The sequence below is a fragment of the Benincasa hispida genome, chromosome 5, assembly GCF_009727055.1.
Source record: "Benincasa hispida cultivar B227 chromosome 5, ASM972705v1, whole genome shotgun sequence".
Lineage (NCBI taxonomy): Eukaryota > Viridiplantae > Streptophyta > Magnoliopsida > Cucurbitales > Cucurbitaceae > Benincasa > Benincasa hispida.
In genome coordinates this window covers 58,924,113-58,942,836 of record NC_052353.1, presented here as the reverse complement: position 1 = coordinate 58,942,836, position 18,724 = coordinate 58,924,113, and the positions used below count along the sequence as shown (strand labels likewise).

At 33.6% G+C, this 18,724-nt stretch overlaps 2 protein-coding genes across 2 annotated transcripts in view; both read right to left on the bottom strand.

Moving 5' to 3' along the window:
* Positions 1–10,810: 10,810 nt before the first annotated feature.
* On the bottom strand, positions 10,811–12,065 carry LOC120077792 (major strawberry allergen Fra a 1.08-like). The gene is made up of 2 exons (XM_039031829.1): positions 11,665–12,065; positions 10,811–11,164 (listed from the first exon to the last, which is right to left on the bottom strand). The coding sequence occupies exons 1-2, from the start codon at positions 11,834–11,836 to the stop codon at positions 10,881–10,883; spliced, it is 456 nt and encodes a 151-aa protein (XP_038887757.1). The 5' UTR covers positions 11,837–12,065; the 3' UTR covers positions 10,811–10,880.
* A 206-nt stretch (positions 12,066–12,271) lies between these two features.
* Positions 12,272–18,724, bottom strand: part of LOC120077793 (two pore calcium channel protein 1A) — a 27,812-nt gene continuing 21,359 nt past the window's right edge. The window contains exons 16-24 of the mRNA XM_039031830.1: positions 18,596–18,659; positions 16,776–16,944; positions 16,285–16,349; positions 15,977–16,067; positions 15,154–15,240; positions 14,573–14,650; positions 13,334–13,371; positions 13,148–13,246; positions 12,272–12,689 (exon numbers count right to left, since the gene is read on the bottom strand). Coding sequence (XP_038887758.1) covers positions 13,165–13,246; positions 13,334–13,371; positions 14,573–14,650; positions 15,154–15,240; positions 15,977–16,067; positions 16,285–16,349; positions 16,776–16,944; positions 18,596–18,659 — 674 coding nt within the window. The 3' untranslated portion in view covers positions 12,272–12,689; positions 13,148–13,164. The remainder of the gene's footprint in view (positions 12,690–13,147; positions 13,247–13,333; positions 13,372–14,572; positions 14,651–15,153; positions 15,241–15,976; positions 16,068–16,284; positions 16,350–16,775; positions 16,945–18,595; positions 18,660–18,724) is intronic.

Below are 18,724 nucleotides of genomic sequence, written 5' to 3'. Positions count from 1 at the left end.
ACATATATAATAGAATATGTGCTCAAGTCATATCAAAGTTCAAATTTAATGAACTTTAATTATGATTTACTATTGGATCGAGAAATGGGCAACCATGAACTTAATCACTAAATTAGGATAGATGAATAAGGTCTTGAGAAATGAGTGATGTATAAAAAAAATAAGAGTAATCATGCTCTTCCAATTGGATTATTTAAAAGGTGTTTGGCTATATGATGTGATGAAATGGACATTACAACAAAGAATAATTCTATCTTCGTTCAAATTATATGGAATTCTAAAAAAAAAACAAAAAAAAAAAACAAACAAACAAACATCGAGTGATGCATACTAATAATATTTATTACTCTAGTATAATCTATTGATTTTGTTAATAACAAAATTTAAGCATCCTGCAATATAGGTTGCTTTTTATCCTAAAAAGACTAAGGTAACTGGGCATAACTCATCATTGAACGAACTCATGTCAAACAAGGTTTGATTTCCCCTTTCTGCTACACCATTCTGCTGTGAGTTGGAATTGAATTCCATGTTCTACTAAATAGTTCTAGAATTGTAAATCCATATACTCACCACTTTGATCTGGTCGTAGTGTTTTAATCCTTTTACCTTATATGTTTTCAACCTTAATTTTATACTCTTTGAGCTTTTCAAGAGTCTCAGACTTTTGATACATTAGGTAAACATAGCCATATCTAGAATAGTCATCAATAAAACTGACATAATATTCAGATCCTCCTCGGGTTTTGACATTCATTGGACCACTGAATGTATAAGTTCTAGAGGTTCTTTGGCTCTAAGTGAAGGAAATTGGAATCTGATTTTCATGAGCAGCGAAACAAGACTATTCCAAATTACAATCATAAATCAACAATACATTTACAGTCGACTTCAAATATAAACGGTTATGCAAATCATATAGACATTACAGCATGAAAGCCTCAAAAGCACAAAGGGAAACCTGTATAAACAATGGCAGAAGCCTCTCCACGCTCCATTACGCACGAACGCTCGAACAATTAGCAACCTCGAATGTCCTATCTACACGACCGCAACATAGCAACAAACACCGTACGAACACTTCGTGCTCATCCTCAATGAATTCCTCGGTCATGAACTCCTCCGAACACGAACGATCTCCTCAGCACCCACGAACGACCTCCAAAAAAACCTCCACGGTGTCGAGTTGAGTCTGACACCACCGACAAGGCGACTTGGTATTCTCGGTGTGAGAATCCAGAGGAGTGGACTTTGTTCAGACTTGGTATGAGATAGACGAAGGAGGAAACAACGATCGCGTACACGACTGGGCAAGTGGGAGATGGCAGAGACTATCGTATAGGTCGATGCCCAAATCGGTTTAGATAAAGCTATGTGATTGTCTAGCAAAAGACATTGCGACGTTAGCTCGGCTGTCGTCTACAGACACTACACGATCGTTTATCTTGGGCCAGCGATCGTCTAGCAAAACTATGCGATCGTTTAGTAAATACTACACGATCGTTAGCTTGCCCAGCCGTCGTTTAGTAAATCAGTATTTACTTGACGACCACCGTGAGTTTCTATAACGCCGAAGAAAACTCAAAAATATTTTCAATCTTTTGTAAAACTTCTTTTTAAAATAGAAACCAACTTCCTTTTAAACTCACGGTTACCATGATCCAATAACCATCCACTACTTTGGTTATTTAAAGAAAAAAAATTAATTAATCAATAATTAATATTATTATAAACATAAATGATAACCAACTTATCATACATATATTTATAACCTATAGTTTTAATATTCATCTCATGAAACATAATAAACCATAGTTCTTTTTCTATTCCATGGTACTTAATGTAAATCTCAATTTACATAAATCCTTCCACTAGATGTATTTTATTACATCAATACCTAATTATATCATATATAATCAAAATACCTCTTGTCAATTGAACATTTCAAATCAAACACCAAGAACTGATCCTCAACAGAATCCAGGCTACCAAGGGAACCTCATGGACCTGTAGCTCCGAAGCTCCAATGTACGTGAATAACTGACTAAACTCTTTAGTCACAGGATCCACCATCCATTAACTGCCAAGCACTCCACTAAAGAGCCGACAGTTTGAACTCTCCTTACTATAGATTATATTATGTGTCCATCTATAATCAACAATGTGACAACTCTTCACAGATCGCTCGGAGTAAAAGCTAGGCCAATAACCATTATGCCCCCTGTAGTTACATTTGTCTCCTTAAGTACCACTGATCCCTCTAATGAACATAAATCATAGTCATACTATTGACTGAGTCTTTCCTCTTCCAAAGAGAAGCTGTGGCCAACTATGTTCAAGCCCCAGAATCAGCTCTTAAGGGAGCAATCTCTCTACTTATCCCTGCTTTGGGAAAGGGTGAATTCCATTCTTGTGGTTAGTTCCCAGCTCCCAGATCAGACAAGTCCCCAAAAGGGAGGCATGTTGAGTTGGCAATCTGGCCACTTTCACTCATACTAATCAAAGGACCACCCTCAAAGGTAGGAGTTCCCAAAACACTCAGGATTGAGGTCGTGTCACCTATGGTTGTTTAGGTGAGATGCAAGTCTCTAGTATCAGCGGCGTTATATACAGAGTCTAGTCATTTCGTGGTCCAGGTCTTATACAAACTCTTTGTATAGGACACCCCCGCTCCACGTCTCCACATGAATGGTCAAGATCTACCATCTGTAATAGTTTACAACACTTGCAAACCTCTACAAAGCGGGCCGTATCCGTAGTGTCACCAGGATCAGGTATCCCACCTTAATCCTTATACTACAGACCAATTCAGGTTATCACTTAAGGCATGATCCACTTGTATATCACATATACATGTTTAAGTTCATATAAGATAACCAAGGAGCTTTGTTTATTGGATATGAGTAAATGCCATAATTAAATAACATTTATTTTATTCATTGAACAATGTGTATCTTTACAAAACAACGAGACTCCGGGAGAATTAGGACATCAATCCCAACACTAAGACCTTTTCCTGAGAAAAAATATTTTAGTCATTTTTTCCTCAAGGCATGATTCACATAGAGGTAAAGATTTGTCTCCTAACTGGTTTAGATAACCATTCTTTACCAATCTTTCAATCCTGTTGAGATTTATGTGACCAAGTCTTAAGTGTCAAAGATAGGCGTTAGGAGAAATCTTTCTTTTCTTATTTTGAGTTTCTGCCATTTTAAACATCTCTATATTTAAAATGGTTTTTGCCTCAGTTGGTTTCAATACATACAAGTTATTTTCAAGTTTAGTTGTACACATTTGAACATCTTTTGACTTGAACACTTCATTTATATCAAAAGTGACTTTATACATATGTTCCAATAAACAAGATACAAAGATTAAGTTTTTTTTTTTATTTTAGGTAAAAAAATATATATTTTCAAGCAAAATGTAAGAATCTCTAAAAAATAACTCGATATCTCCCACTACTTCTGCTGAAATGACTTCACTTGTTCCCACCTTGAAAGTCATTTCATTTTCTGATAGCTGCTTCCAGAAACTAGTTTCCTGTAAGAAAGTACAAATATGATTAGCAGCGCCTGAATCCAGTATCCAGGTTAAGTGAGAACCTTCCACTAAACATGTTTCTATTACAAGTAAATCGCATTTACCTTGATTTTCCTTCTCAACTTTCTTTTCCGCAAGATACTTAGGGCAATTGCATTTCCATTGCCCGTCAACATTGCAATAGAAATATTTTCCTTTTGCAACTTTTGTCTTGCTTTTATTGGCAGAAGACTGTTTCTTCCCTTTTCCCTTTTTCTTCATCTGGATACTTTTATCCTTTGAATATCCATACTTCTTTTCAGAGGGACTTGAACTTGATGAAGCACCCTTTTGAAATTTCCTTTGGGAAACAACATTTGCTTCCCCTTCCTTATTTTTCATTAAAGATTGGTAAGTCTGGAGTTCATTGAGAAGAGTCGTCAAGTTGTAATCAATCTTATTCATTACAACATTCGTACGAAAAGTTATAAAACTCTTCAGCAGAGATTCCATTATCATACTAACTTGACTCTTCTTATCTATGACAGCCTCATTTGCCTCTGCAATATTGAAGTGGATCATCATGTCTAGGACATGTTCTTAAACAGAGGTCCTTCCTTCATATGCGAATTATAAACGTATTTAATAGCATCGTGTCGTGCTAATGAAGACAGTTGTCCAAACATCCCTTGCAACGACTCCATGATCTCTTTCGTAATGACCATAGTTTCATGCTTTTTAGTAAGCATATTAGATATGCTTGCCAAAATATAGGTGCTGGCTTTTTCATTTGCTCGGATCCATCTGTCATAGATATCCCGAATATTCCGGGTTGCGTTAGGATTGGGAAGAGGAGGACGTTCTTCTGTTAAAACAAATCTTAAATCATCAACTACTAGTATTGTGTTTATTTTCGACTTCTGATTCAAATAATTCTCTCCATTGAATTTGTTGGAAGTTAAGAGTTGTATGATCGAGTTTGACATGCTAAAACATAAAAAAATTCTATAAGTAAATTTCATCTAAATCCAATTTTAGCAAAAGTAATAAAGTGCCTGTATTTCTTTATTTATTTGCAACGATACTTTAATGAGTTAAAATAGATGCTACTGAGGGATAGTCAAATACTCCTTCACTAGAGCAAGACAATCTTGACCAAATACTATATCTAGAATAACTCTTATTCCTATAGTCATTTAGTTACCATTTTCGATCAAGAACTTACTAACACTTAATAATTCTTGTAAGTGTGACCCTCCATTTTTAGATTTCATAGAACGGTATGAATATTCCCCCGAATAGGAAGACAATGTTCAAACCGAAACTAAGAAACCCTATTTATTTACGAAGTTTGGGTTATTTCGAATACTATGTTACAGCCATCCAAACCGAAACTAAGAAATCCTATTCATTTCTGAAGTTTGGGTTGTTCCGAATCCTATGTTACAACCCTCCGAGGGGATCGTCGTAAAACGTCTAGCTAGTGCCGCCTAAAAACGACAATAGGCACAACATAGGAATCTCACGATTCAAATTAATGGAAGAGACCATAGGATATGTTGACACATTTCTTACACCCACTTACTATGAACTACTTCCCCTATCCCCTTGATATTGACCCATGCAAACACTTTCCGAATGGAGCAGTAGCGGTAAAAGCAATATGAAGCCGAGCATGGGTCTCACGGTGTAAAGTTTTAGGGACACGAGAGCTAAAAATAACATATTGTATATATTATTAATCTCCCACTGAAGTGTTCTATTTATTTGGGTATCTCTTGTACTTAGGTATATTTCGGTTAAAAAACATCTTAAGTCTATGTAGTTTATCTACGTATAACTTTTATATTTGGATTTTAACCTATGACATCTAAGTGATAAAACCATTTTATTACCTCACACCGCTCACGCATGCTCATAAAAGTGGTTAACAATGCTCAATAATTCGGCTAAAATCCCCAGGTAGGAGGTGTTACGTAAACCGTCAACTTAAGTACCTACAATCTTAGACAGGATTATAGACCGATTGAGTTTGTAACTGTGTTTTATAAGATAATGACCTATTTTAACTATTAAAAAATGTTATTATTAAACCTAAGTGAGTATGCCACTTATCTTTGTTATAGATTTTAAATGTCTAACCCATTTTATAACTCTTATAAAACTATAGCAATTATATTAAACTTATGAAATCCATACTATATATTATAACTAAATTATAACATATATCAATGCATGAAACATACTTTCCTATGATGGGATTTTAAATCTACATGGCATACAATATGCACATACATATTTAATTTAAATATAACATAAATCACATGCATAAAATATTTAAACAATAATGATATGGATTAACTTTGACATCCTAAGCAAGCAATAAATTGTTCAAAATCGCAAGAATAGAACGCTAGCACTATCTCAAGCATCTTATATTGATAAGATGTTGTCAAGATATAACATGCAAAATTTCAAAAAGGGTATGTTACCTTTTAGACACATAATTGATTTGTCTAAGAAACAGTGTCCTAAGACACATCAAGAAGTTGAGAAAATGAAAAGAATTCCTTATGCATTAGCAGTCAAGAGCTTGATGTATGCTATGTTGTGTACACGTCCCGACATGTGCATTGTAGTTGGAATCGTCAGCAGATTTCAGTCCAACCATGGCCATAATCATTGGTCTGCTATTAAGAACATCCTCAAGTATCTTCGAAGAATGATGAAATATATGCTCATGATCCTTACGGGATACATTGATTCTGATTTTCAGACTGACGTAGATTCTAAGAAATCTACTTTAGGATCAATATTTACTCTTAACGGATAAGCAATAGTGTGGAGAAGTATCAAACAGAGTTGTATTGTTGATTCCATGATGGAAGCTGAATATGTAGTTACATGTGAAGTAGCTAAAGAAGCAGTATGGCTCAGAAAGTTCCTGATAGATTTGGAATTGGTTCCAAATATGCATCTGATGATCACCTTGTATTATGATAACAGTGGAGCAGTTGCTAACTCAAAGGAACCGAGGAGCCACAAACGCAAGAAACAAGTCGAAAGAAAGTACCATCTCATCCGAGAGATAGTACACAAAGAAGGCGTGATAGTCACGAAAATAGCCTCTAAAGATAATCTTGTTGATCCATTTACAAAGGCCTTCACAGTTAAAGTGTTCGAGGGTCACCTGGTCGGACTCAAACTACAAGCTTCATAAATCTAAGACAAGTGCGAGAATGTCAAAGGTATATACATGCCCTAATTTATTACATTTTTCTTTTCTCAGCATTATATATTTGTATATATTAGTAACCCACTGGAGTTTAAGTCCAATTGGGAGATTGTTGGGAATGTCCTAAAACTCACAGTTCATAATCATAAAAACATATTCTATTTATCAATAAAAGTATTATTGAAGCATTTATTCGATAAAAGTGTTATTGAAATTGCATTATGTCATAAAAATCTAATAAACAAATCCATGGCTATAATATGAATACAGTAATTTTTTGTAGAGACATAAAAAAGGATCAAGTTATAGTATATAGCCAAAAAAGTCTATAACTATATGGATGAGATTGGGTACCTCATCCTAGGAACACTATAGATGCGGCCTACTTCGTATACTGATATAAACGACGTGATCCCGAAATTGTTCATATGGAGACATGCGAGTAAGGGCATCTTATGCAAAAAAAAATTTTACACGAGATCGAACCACAAAATAGTCAATTTTTCTTTATAACAACTATTTATCGTTAAAACTGACTATTTCAATTCGATGACCTAGGGTAACTCGATCTTAATCCCGAGCTAACTATGAACTCCTATTTATTCAAGATTATCCTTTGATCTGCATAGGTGAGAGTAGTTCAACTACACTGCTCAACAAGCCTCCCATTTTAGTGATAAGATCGGATAGATAGCTGGAAACATAGTCTTGCAAGATGGAACTCACTCCTACCCATTTTAGGGTTAGCAGATAGGTTGTTCCCTTAAGTATGGTCTTGAACAAAGGGGCCCCACCCTCTCATGGTCGAGAGGGACATTATTTATAAGTTGGACTATAAACCAATTGCTCAATAAGGATCAGTGGGAGCTTAAGGAGCAAGATGTATTTACAAAAGTAAAACGATCATTTTGATGCAGTTGTAAATACGAACAACCTGTGAAGGATTGACTTACTGATTATGGTTAAATTAAGTGGACAGAAATATATCTATAGTGAGGAGAGTGCAACCAACGAGCTATAGTGGTATGTCTCAGTGATTAATGAATATTGATTAACTCAGATTAAAGAGTTTAACTGATTAATCTCAAATCGTTGGAGCTTATGATATGTAGGTCCATAAGCTCTACTAGCTCATAAAACATTACACCTTAGATTAGAAATTTGAGCGAATTTGAAATGTTCAAATTCGAAATTAGGATTTGAATTTGAAATGTTCAAATTCGATTTAGGGTTTGGATAATTATATTTGATATAATTAAACGTTTAATTTATTAAAATTAAACGTAAATTGGAAAGTTCATAAATATTTAAATGTTGATTTAAATATAATTTACATGAATAGGGATTCATGTTTAAATTAGGTGTTTGTATTAAATTATTATTTAATTAATTAAATTTAAATTAATTTTTTTTGGAAATTTTAATTTTAAATTATATTTAATTTAATGTTAAATTAAATATAATAAAGTTTGAGAAATTGGTTTTGAATGGAAAAAATCCCACATTAAGGGTTTTAGTGGAGTTTTCCACTTTGTGACATCTTGTCCACTCACTAAGTGCTAACTGAGGTGTCAATTCGCTTAATATATAAGTATTTGCATATTTAAACTTGATAAATACTTCATTATTCAGATTTCTTAAGGCCATCCATGTTGAAGTAGGCCGCATCTATATATATAAGTATTTGCATATTTAACTCTCAAACTCTCTCCACTCCCTTGTCCAATTTATCTCAATCTTGAGTTTCCATCACTCAATCCAAGGCTGAAGATAGTAGAGAAAGACTCTCTTGGTAGTCTACTAGAGTTTTGGAGATCTAATTTGTGGAATTCATCAAGGATTTGAAGTGATTCTACAAAGGTATACTTTCATAAAGCCATTTTTTTGTAAAAATTGTTTTTAGCATGCTTTTGTAACTCAAATTAAGTTTAATTAGAATGCTTAATGATCCTCTAATACCAATTGATAGGATAAACAAGCATAAAATGGTTTTTTTTTTTAATCAAACATTGTATTTTGTATATCGCAGATTCTGCTTAGACATTTTTTCTTATCGAATTAGAGTGTTTAACACAGATTCGCTGATTTGCTTTCCTATTCTTGCAGAGAATATCCTCTTTTCTTGAAGATATTTTTAAGGTTGTTTCGATGAGACATTACATGTGGTTATATATTGTTTAGGGTTAGCCTTTTTTTTTTGAAATAGAAGAGTGAACATCAAGGCTTTTTCAATTCAAAAATTGTTTAAGCATGAAACTCTTGTGCACTGTTATTGAATTTGACACACTTTGCTGTTGAGGATATTATCTCCGATCAATTAGACTACACTTGATAGTTTTAAATGTATGAAATTACTTAGGAGTAAGTGAAAACTTAAAACGAGTAGTTGATATTGTATCGAGGGGATCTCATTCAACGCTTGAGAGAAGCTTGCATGTGGAACTGAGAACTCAAACTTAGGAGGAGCCTAAGTTGAAACTGAATAGTAAGTTTTATGAGAGTATCTATTAGTTAAGTTTGGCATGTTTTCACTTAATTATTTTTCTAGTACAATTTATTTCTACCGAACATACAACCCCAAAGTAGGTGACATTCAGTTGTCAATCTTTATGTTTTTCTTTTTCTGCTCTTATTGTTTAATATTAAGTCATGTGATTTATCTTATTTTGTTACAACATCGTACATGACTTTACGTTAAACTTCATAATTTTAAAGTTGAATTGCTTGCAACATATATATTAAATAAATGACACTAAATCTAAACAAATTAAGAAAGTTACGACAAGTGATGTATAAATAAATACACGAAAATGTTGTCTTACTATTGCAACTAAATTGTATGAAAGGATCTAAATTTCTAACCAACAAGCATGTTTTAAATCAAAGCAATTATGTCTATTCATAGACAAAAATGATGTACAAATACAATTAGAAGTATTGATTTTGAAAGCATTGAAAGTGAAAACCGATTAACATAGTAAAATTTCTAAAATACCATGATTCACTCTTTAATATATCTTAAACTACACCAATTTTTGTACATCTCACCATATATTTCAATTATAGTTTATCACACCTTATCCATCTTTCTTTAAATATTTTAATTATGACAAAAGTGATGCATAAAAAATGAACGCATTTTGAAATACAACAAAGTATTGCTATTTTTAAATATATGTATTATACTTGTATTTAAAAATGAATAAAAACCAAATTGTTTTCCCAAATTTTCTTCTTTTAAAAAAATACCAACTATTTCTCTTCTACCTAATAAATAATTTAGAGTTAAGAGCATATCTCATCTTAGATTTAAATGGTAGTATTTTAACCAAGTGCTAGCAATCCAAACTATGCTTAAAAGCACTTAGTCGACCCATTTTCATAAACCTTTTTTTTAAGACTTGTGGGAACTTTTCTTTTCCTCTTTTTCGTATATCCAACTTTGAATAAGTTATATATACGCTCATTGAAATAAATACGCTTGGAGTATTTAATCCACCAACTTCGTACATTAATACTATACAACTGGACTTCAAAAAATACTATTGGATATATCGATTTTTTTTATATATATTTTACACAATTATCGAAAAATTTCATTTTACAACTCTAACCCTCAAATATAAACTTCCAACTCTAATATATATTAGTTCTAGAACTCATAATTCAATTAAATGCCAAAAGAAAACTCCTAGTATTATTTTAATATGATATTCTCTCTCTCAAATACGTATGCAAAATATAATACTTTTCGTGCAGAAAAGTCCCCCAAATAAATTTACGATATTCTTCTTGACTTTTTTCATTGGGATTTGCACAGCACTTTCTTAACAGTAACACCACATACATTACCCTTCACAGATGGCTCCTAATCCACAACTACAAGTCTCTCTCACACAACACTGACTTGACCCAACTGCTTTTTCACAACATATATATAGAGAGAGAGAGACATCACAGAATGACAGAAGAGAGAGAAACATAATTAAACTGGTTTTTCAGAGAGAGAGAGAAAGAGGGGGGGGGGGGAGGGGGGGGGGCGGGGAAGGGCGCGATTGTAGACTGTTCTCCTCTCCATAGTTATTTTGATACACTCAAATATTGAAGGTGGGGGTCTTACTTCTTAGTAGCTGAGCTGAAACTTGTCAAAGCATTGGAGAAATTGCAAAGCAGCATCCCTTGCTTTGTCCGGTGGAGGGATGGCCGGAGTGATTGGCTCGTACTCAGCTTCCCATTGAGCAATGCACATTTCCTTCTCTTTTCCTTCCACCGGAGTAAATGTGAATGTCACTTTGTATGGATTATACATCTTCCTTAGCTCTCCTCCCACCACATCGTAGCTCACTGATCTACCTGTCTCTACCTTCTCTATCTTCTCCACCGATTCTTCCACGTAGCTTCTCACAGCTGCACGTGTCATCATAATCAATATTAGTAATAGAGTTATAATATTTAGTGCTTCCAATCCGGCATTTCACTCTCAACATACGGCAAAATAACTAAAAGAAAATTAAAATATTTTGAGAAAGATGTAAGAAAAAGTTGTCATTTGATAATTTGATGGAATGTCCAAATATAGATGTAGCAAAATATTTGATGGATGGACACACATAGGTGCACCTAAGATTTTTCAAGATGATAAGTCATCTTTTACGCCCCAGTAGTATTTCCCTTGTAAACAAAGATATTAGAAGAAATTTTGTAGGTCTTCAAAATCACCCAATAACTAGTATGTAATCTACAGTTACAGACTAAGAATTCAGGTTTGGCTTCATAATCATGACAAAGATTGAGAAGTCCCCTCTCGTCATGGAATCATATATGGGACCAAAAATTGAGAAGGTTTTATATAGAGGCAGGAGCACAAGATATTGAAACAAGAATTTTAGAGAGAGAAAGAGAGAGACCAGGGCCAAGCTTGAAAAGCCTGAGAGTTCCAGGGCCACCATCTCCTTGAACATATTCAGCTCGAGAAAGCAGCTCAGGATTTATTTTACTGACCACATCGTTGTCTCTGTACATCTCCCATGCTTTCTCGGCAGGCAGCTTCAGCAACACCTCTCCTTTCATGCTCCTCATTTTTTTCTCTCTCTGTGAGCACCTGTATTTCTGCTTACCGTTGCTAGGCAGGGAATATAAATAAGCAACCAAGCAGAACGTGATGGATGCCTTCTTTCAGGGTCAAGGGAGAGAGTTCTCTTAATAAACAACCGTAATTGACTCCATAGATAAATATATAAGAAAAGAGAAAATTTCTATCATCACGCATAAAAATTTTATATGGAAATATTTCCACTCGAAAAGTTATTCGTCGATACGACCCTAGCACTCTATTAGCGACGCCTGTAAATTCTTCAATTACAAATCATGTTATATAATATACAACAATAATCCAACGTGCGCAGGAATTTAAATTAAATTACCCATTACAAAAGTAGAGATGCTCGATTCCCCAACCGTCACATTATTTTATTACCAGTAAACGTCTCGTACCTTGTGAATGGAGTGGTAAACGATGAAAGCCCGAGGATTCCATAGTTTAAAAAATCAAAATTGTTATGCAAGAATCTAAAGTAATCCAACTGAAATCAAACTAGCAGAGTATATATAGCAAAGTTCTCTCTCCTAATGGAGATCTAGTATACAGAACTTTGGAAAGTCTTCATCTGTACTAGTCCAACGCATTTCAGATAATACACTATATTAATGTTCAACATCTTCAACGTTGTCCCCTTCAAAACTATCCCCTGACATCAGCACTACAGGAACTATGATGTACAGGGACCATTTACACACTTTTTCTTTTTTCGGTTTATTCGGAATTCTCCATCACAGGGAAGGCAGGAACTGGAACTGTGGGATCTGAGAGTATGATGCGGGCAATAAGGAAACGAACAAAGATCAGAGCTTCATTTGAGGAAAGATTCCTTATCTGCAGATTTTTTACACAGGCACACAAATATATGGTGAGTAGGTCTGCATGTGCTTGTCACTGAGGGAACATTTACAATTAAATAAGAGTTCTTTTCTCATGGAGTAAGTTTGCGTTCTTTGCTGCTATTGGTTCCTTGAGTACAGTGATATTTTGTACCAATTCTCCTTTTCCACATTTTCAAGTAATACCAATATTAACATATGATCAAATCGGTGGGAACTTAGCAGATGGATGGATAAAGTAAAGTACTCGGATTGAATGACAAAATAAGTACGAGAGAAATGGATTCTGGCGAATGAATCTACATTCTCAGCTCTCGTTATATGTGTGGAAAATGTAATCAAAATATTAAAGGACAGGGGGGAGGATACAGTACCGATGCAGAGAGCATTCAACTAAGTTATTTTGGAACAAGGGGTTGGTTTTAACTAAGAAATAAAAAATTAGATGCTAACCTGGAAAAGAAACAGGACTAATCGGAATCCTTTCGATCCAATTCTGCACTCAACATATGATGGAGAAGAATGTCAACTTTGCTGCTCCGAGTTTTAGTGCTGAAACAGACCACAAAAATTTGTCACATCAAAATTTCAAGACAAATGGAGAGGACGGATGCATATTAAAACTAGTTAATGTCATACCCAACTAAACGTCGGCGATCCTTTTTACTATCTCCGTCCTGAACCACAGAAAATATTTAGATTCATTAGCACAGTGGGATCACATATTGTTCACCAGAACTCAATTTTCATGTCCATCGACCCCCAAAAAATGAAAAGATAAAAATGAGATAAAGAAAGACAAATGGAATTTGGTAGTTATAAACAGAGGGCAACTAAGTCCGTTAAATACAAAGAAAATAGGAAAGTCATTGTTGTTCACCATTGAGAGGAAGTTTAAGAGTCTTTTACTGTGAAAAAAAAAGTCACTAACAAATCAACCAGAAAATTGTAAAAACTCAGTTACAGGGAACTTAAATCAAGGTGCATTGTTACACCGTCAGGTACTCTGTCAGTATAAGGATAGTTAACACGACGAGCAGAATTAAAATGATTGGCAGTCACGTGCAATGGACCCAGGTCATCAAAAAGTTATTCTCGGATAGTAAAACAGAAATGAATTCTCATCCAGAGAAAGAAAAATTGCAGTATGATTTGAAACTTATACTTGGTCACATTTGGAACAGAAATTAACCTAAAAGTTCAATAGGTTAGCAAGTTTGATGATTGTTTTCTTATGTCTTATTTTTTTTTCAATGTCAGTGTAACCTTAAGGTACCAGCTCAATAAATACAATAAAATGGCAGAACCAGCAAAGTTAATCTGAAAAACCAGGGGTGGAGCAGAGGGGCATTTAAAAAAATTATATAAATATTAAGATTTTAACTAAATTTTTAGAGTTGAAAGATTAACTATCTTGTGAGAAAACAAAAAGAATTTTAAATAATTTCAAGGTGTTAACACTTAGTAATGTATATCTTCAAAAGGATTTCCCAAAAACTAAAGTATTTTTTTTCCTAATGATTCATACTATGGTAGACTTATAGCTTTGAATTTAATTGCAAAACTTCGAGGTTTGGTGGATAAATAATCGCAATAACTAAAGGTATGCACGCAAGAATTCAAAAGAAAGGCAACAATTTTTCTCCCCAAAACTAATGTCTAGTTACTACAATAAAACTTCAGCAACATCAATTTGATGACCAGCGTACAGCTCTAAATCCACAAATTTAGTCTTAATATGTGTTTCAACAACATATTTTTTTTTTTCAATTATTGTAAATATAAATCATTAATTTGCATTAAATCTCCTTTTCTACTTTCAATTGAAGTCCAGTAGTTCATAATATCCATCCTTCTCAAGGATCAGAAGATACTGACCTGATCCTGTTGTTCACCATTTTCTGAAGATTCAATATCCAATTCAGCAAAGAATGCCTCCAAGACAAAAGCTACAACCTGAATCATATTCATATCACAATATTTAAGTACTTTTAACATCACTAAATCAAATATGATATGCTTACATGCATGGATTCATCATAACAGAGAGGAATTCAATTGACGAGAACACTGGAAACTTAACTAATAACTGACAATCATGTCAAGCACCATTTAGCAGAGGGTCAATAAACCGTTGGTAATTAGAGAAAAGGAGAAAAGAAGGGATAAAGTAAATTACATAAACCCTCCATATATTTCAAGTCCGATCTTATCATTTCTTTTCAACAATATCATCTCCTCCTCCATCACTTACGAAAGTATTAAGTCAACTAAGAAAACAATATAGAATGTAATCTTAAAGGGGAAAAATGCCCGGTGTAATCAGATTCCATTTATTAATATGCAGCATTTCTCAGCCAGGAAATCCAATTATTTGGAGGCCATCATCATAGTAAAAATGTAAACGACAGTAAACGACAAGGTAAAGTCATTGCATAAATATACCAAAGCCAACTTACCAGATTTAAGAGCAGCAAAACGGTTATTAGGTAGAAACTGATAAAATAAACGAGGCTCCAAATACTTCCGGTTAATTCCTTGTAGCTCTGGGCAGATGAAATTAAATTCAGTAACAAATTCCAGAAATTGTAAAGAAAAGTTATGGTAATGAGGGAAAATGAAAATAATTACTTGAAACACATGAATGGGGCATCCTGTGAAAACCAACTTATGAGGCTAGCGTACATATAAATAATAATACTTTGTATATCACTTAAACCAATTTCCATTGAGAAAAAAAAAAAAAAGAATGTCCGCTAGGTCACATTTTATTAGACTACGTATGTCACATTGATAGTCTTATTAGCATAAAGAAGCCATTCTAATCTTGTAGCCAGAGAATAATACAGCAATCTTCAAAGCCACAGAAATTAGGAAAAGGATTATGACAGCAAGAATAATCTGAATTTTAAAACACCTGATTTTCCTGAAGGAAAAAGTTAGTATGATATTACAGTACCTTTCTCTCATCAGAACTTTTGTTCCAAGATTGAGCCTAGTTTCATTTAGGTTTTTTTTCCTTCTTATTAATCCGAATACAAAAATTACTCAACATTCAAGGGCAATATCAAGATGTTAATGTTCAAAGAAATAACGAATAAACTTTGATAGCCACACAAACTATTGCATATAACATAACATATCATCTAAAGATTTCAATTTTCACTTTTAGAAGACACATAACCATACCCCAAAAGAGAATATAACAGTTAACAGATATGTCGCTTTAGGTTAAGGAGTTAGAAGCACAAAGAAGAGGAAACTGATAATAAAATAAGGTACCTGCATCCAATCTTGCCAGTTTCCCATAACTAGCAAATTGAACAAGGTCACCATGCCATTAGGGAAGTCGTTGAAATTGAAAAGTAGGTAGCTAACTCAGTCAAGGATCTAAACAGAAATAGTCCTTCACAAGGACGATAAAATAAATGTTAAACTAGTTTCAATAAATTTTCAAAGCGTGTTCCTGCAGCCACAATGAATTCCTACTATGGAGCCTATAAAAAATATGAATCCAGTATCAAAAAATTTAGAAGTATGATTAACCAAATAATTATAATAATAATAATTAAAAGAAAACCTTAGGATACTCATCATCATCCAGATCAGTCTTAGACAAAGTGGGATTTCCAGCATTGACAATGCCTCCAAAGACCTAACATATGATTGGGACAAAAAGCGAGGATACTAGTAAAAACAAAGCAAAAGGAGAAAAGATATGTAACCACATTATATTACAATGACATGAAACATGCACCCCAGTAGTACAAAATCTAACGACTTTGAACTACCAACTACCATGAAAAGATACAATTACAAGAAATCAAAATCATTCCTGAGAATTAATTGAAAATCATTCACTCAGGAGAGAAATAAAAATAACAAAAATCTGGTAACATGATACAAAACTTCAGATTAAAATTAATGATCATCAAAATTTACAAGGATCTAAAATAGTCAGTTTATATGTTGCAACAAGATGCAATTTAAAACAAACGAAAGGCAAATAAAAGTTTATCTCACAAGGTTCTATGTCATTCTTCGATTATCAATAATAGTACACATAAATCGACATATTTACCTGCATGCCAAGAGTGCAATAAAGACAAAGGACACAGAAAATAGTCCCTAGATATGGCATCAAACTAGGGATGAGAGTTAAGAAGGTGGCAAGAAATGCTCGATATTGCCGGACATGCATTAGGAGCCTTATGAGGCGTAGCATTCTTGCTATCAGAAGGTAGCGAATCCTGTTGGCAAAGAAGAGGGGAAATATGAATGTATATTATAGCGAGACTAAAACTGAACTACAAACTATACATTAGGTCTAATACTTGATTTTAGTCAAGCTGAACCAATGTAGTACAGCATTCCATGGTTGGTTTCACTTCTACTATGTCCATATCCGGGACAAACAAGACTAAAATTAAATATTGAGATAGGAAAGACATCAAATCCATTGCTAACAACATTCCCTAATATTAGTTTACAGCCATCAGTGAAAACATAACTATGGAGAAGATACTTATTTCATGTTAGAAAGACAGGTGTTGATTGCTACATATATAAATTTCTTGAGTTGATTGATAAATGCTTTGTCATTCTCAAACATGTCGATCTCAATAAACAGATCCCACCACTTCCCCCTTACACACATAAAATAAAATAAAAAAATAAAAAAAGAGAGAGAGAGAGAGAAAGAAAGCATGCCTAAAATATGATGCAATGAATGTCGACTATAAATTATTATTGATATATCAAAAGCGAAATATACAGTAAAACAATAATCTTGTTCTGATCTAACCATTTTCTTTGATCAAAACTAAATACTATCTTATTATGATCTTTGTATTTGTTTATGTTAAATCACTAGCTTTTAGGTCAATTGGTGATTTAACTTGGTATCAGAACCGGTGGTCCATGAGGTTTTGTGTTTAAACTCCTGCAAAGCTTTTCCTCCCAAATTAATATTAATATCGGTGATTTGACATGATACCATATTTGATAACATAGGGTTCTATCTCAAAACCAATTAACGGTGAGAATGAGAGGAGTAGTCCATTTATCTTATTAATATTGTGAGGTCATGCCCCTCAAGAGGGTGCCTCTTTGAGTTCACCATTCTTGGATTGAATCTCAATTTTTGTATTTGGATTGAATGCCCATTTGAGCTTTATGGACTTTGATAGTATGTTAAATCACAAATGGACCCAAAAACTAAAGTCATTAGGCGAAGGTAAATTTAATTTTATATGATATAATAGTTTATTTGTGAATAATTTTGATACTCGTGTAGCTCAGCTAATCCTATGAAACATTGTTTCACCCCACAACCTCTGCCATAAAAATAAAAATAAAATAATAATAAATAATAAATAATAAGAAACTAGCCGAGCATCTAATATCTTAGGTAAGTGGTCATTGACTCACCATAGTTTGAACTCATTAATTTAGACACATTCGAGTTTTACAACTTTTTCTCATCACAAACCAACTCATGGTAATTTAAAATCTGAATACTTTAATCTTGTGAATCCTTGATATCCATCATTAAGACTACAATCAGATCGGGATTATTACTTCCACAATTTTTTTTTAAAATATTATTTTAATGCTTAATTGTCATTGTCAATTTTTATGGATCCAGGGGATCCACCGAAGCAGTTGAACAGAATTGCATCACGTACAATCTCTCATCCATCTCTACCGGTATCATTCAACTAATGAAATGTTAAACTAAAATACAGAAGTTTCAGGCAACAAATTAAAAGAACAGCATTCAGAAGCAAAGGAGCCATCAATTTATTCACTCATTCGATGGAAATTAGACAGCAAGAGACTATATTTATGGAAAAATAGAGAATATTTAGGTTTAAATAGGATGGAAAAAATTACTCTTACCATTCTCCATTTGAAAGAAAAGTTAAACCACTAGGTGCCACAAAAGTTATTGTTTCTCCAATCACTGACAAAATAGAAGAGACACCAAAAAGATTAATAAGAAAATATTGGCCGAAGGAAAAACTAAAA

Coding starts and splice junctions, on each gene's coding strand:
- LOC120077792 (XM_039031829.1), bottom strand. CDS start 11,836: ATGAGGAGCATGAAAGGAGAGGTGTTGCTGAAGCTGCCTGCCGAGAAA. Junction 11,165..11,664: donor GCTTTTCAAGCTTGGCCCTG/GTCTCTCTCTTT, acceptor TGACACGTGCAG/CTGTGAGAAGCTACGTGGAA.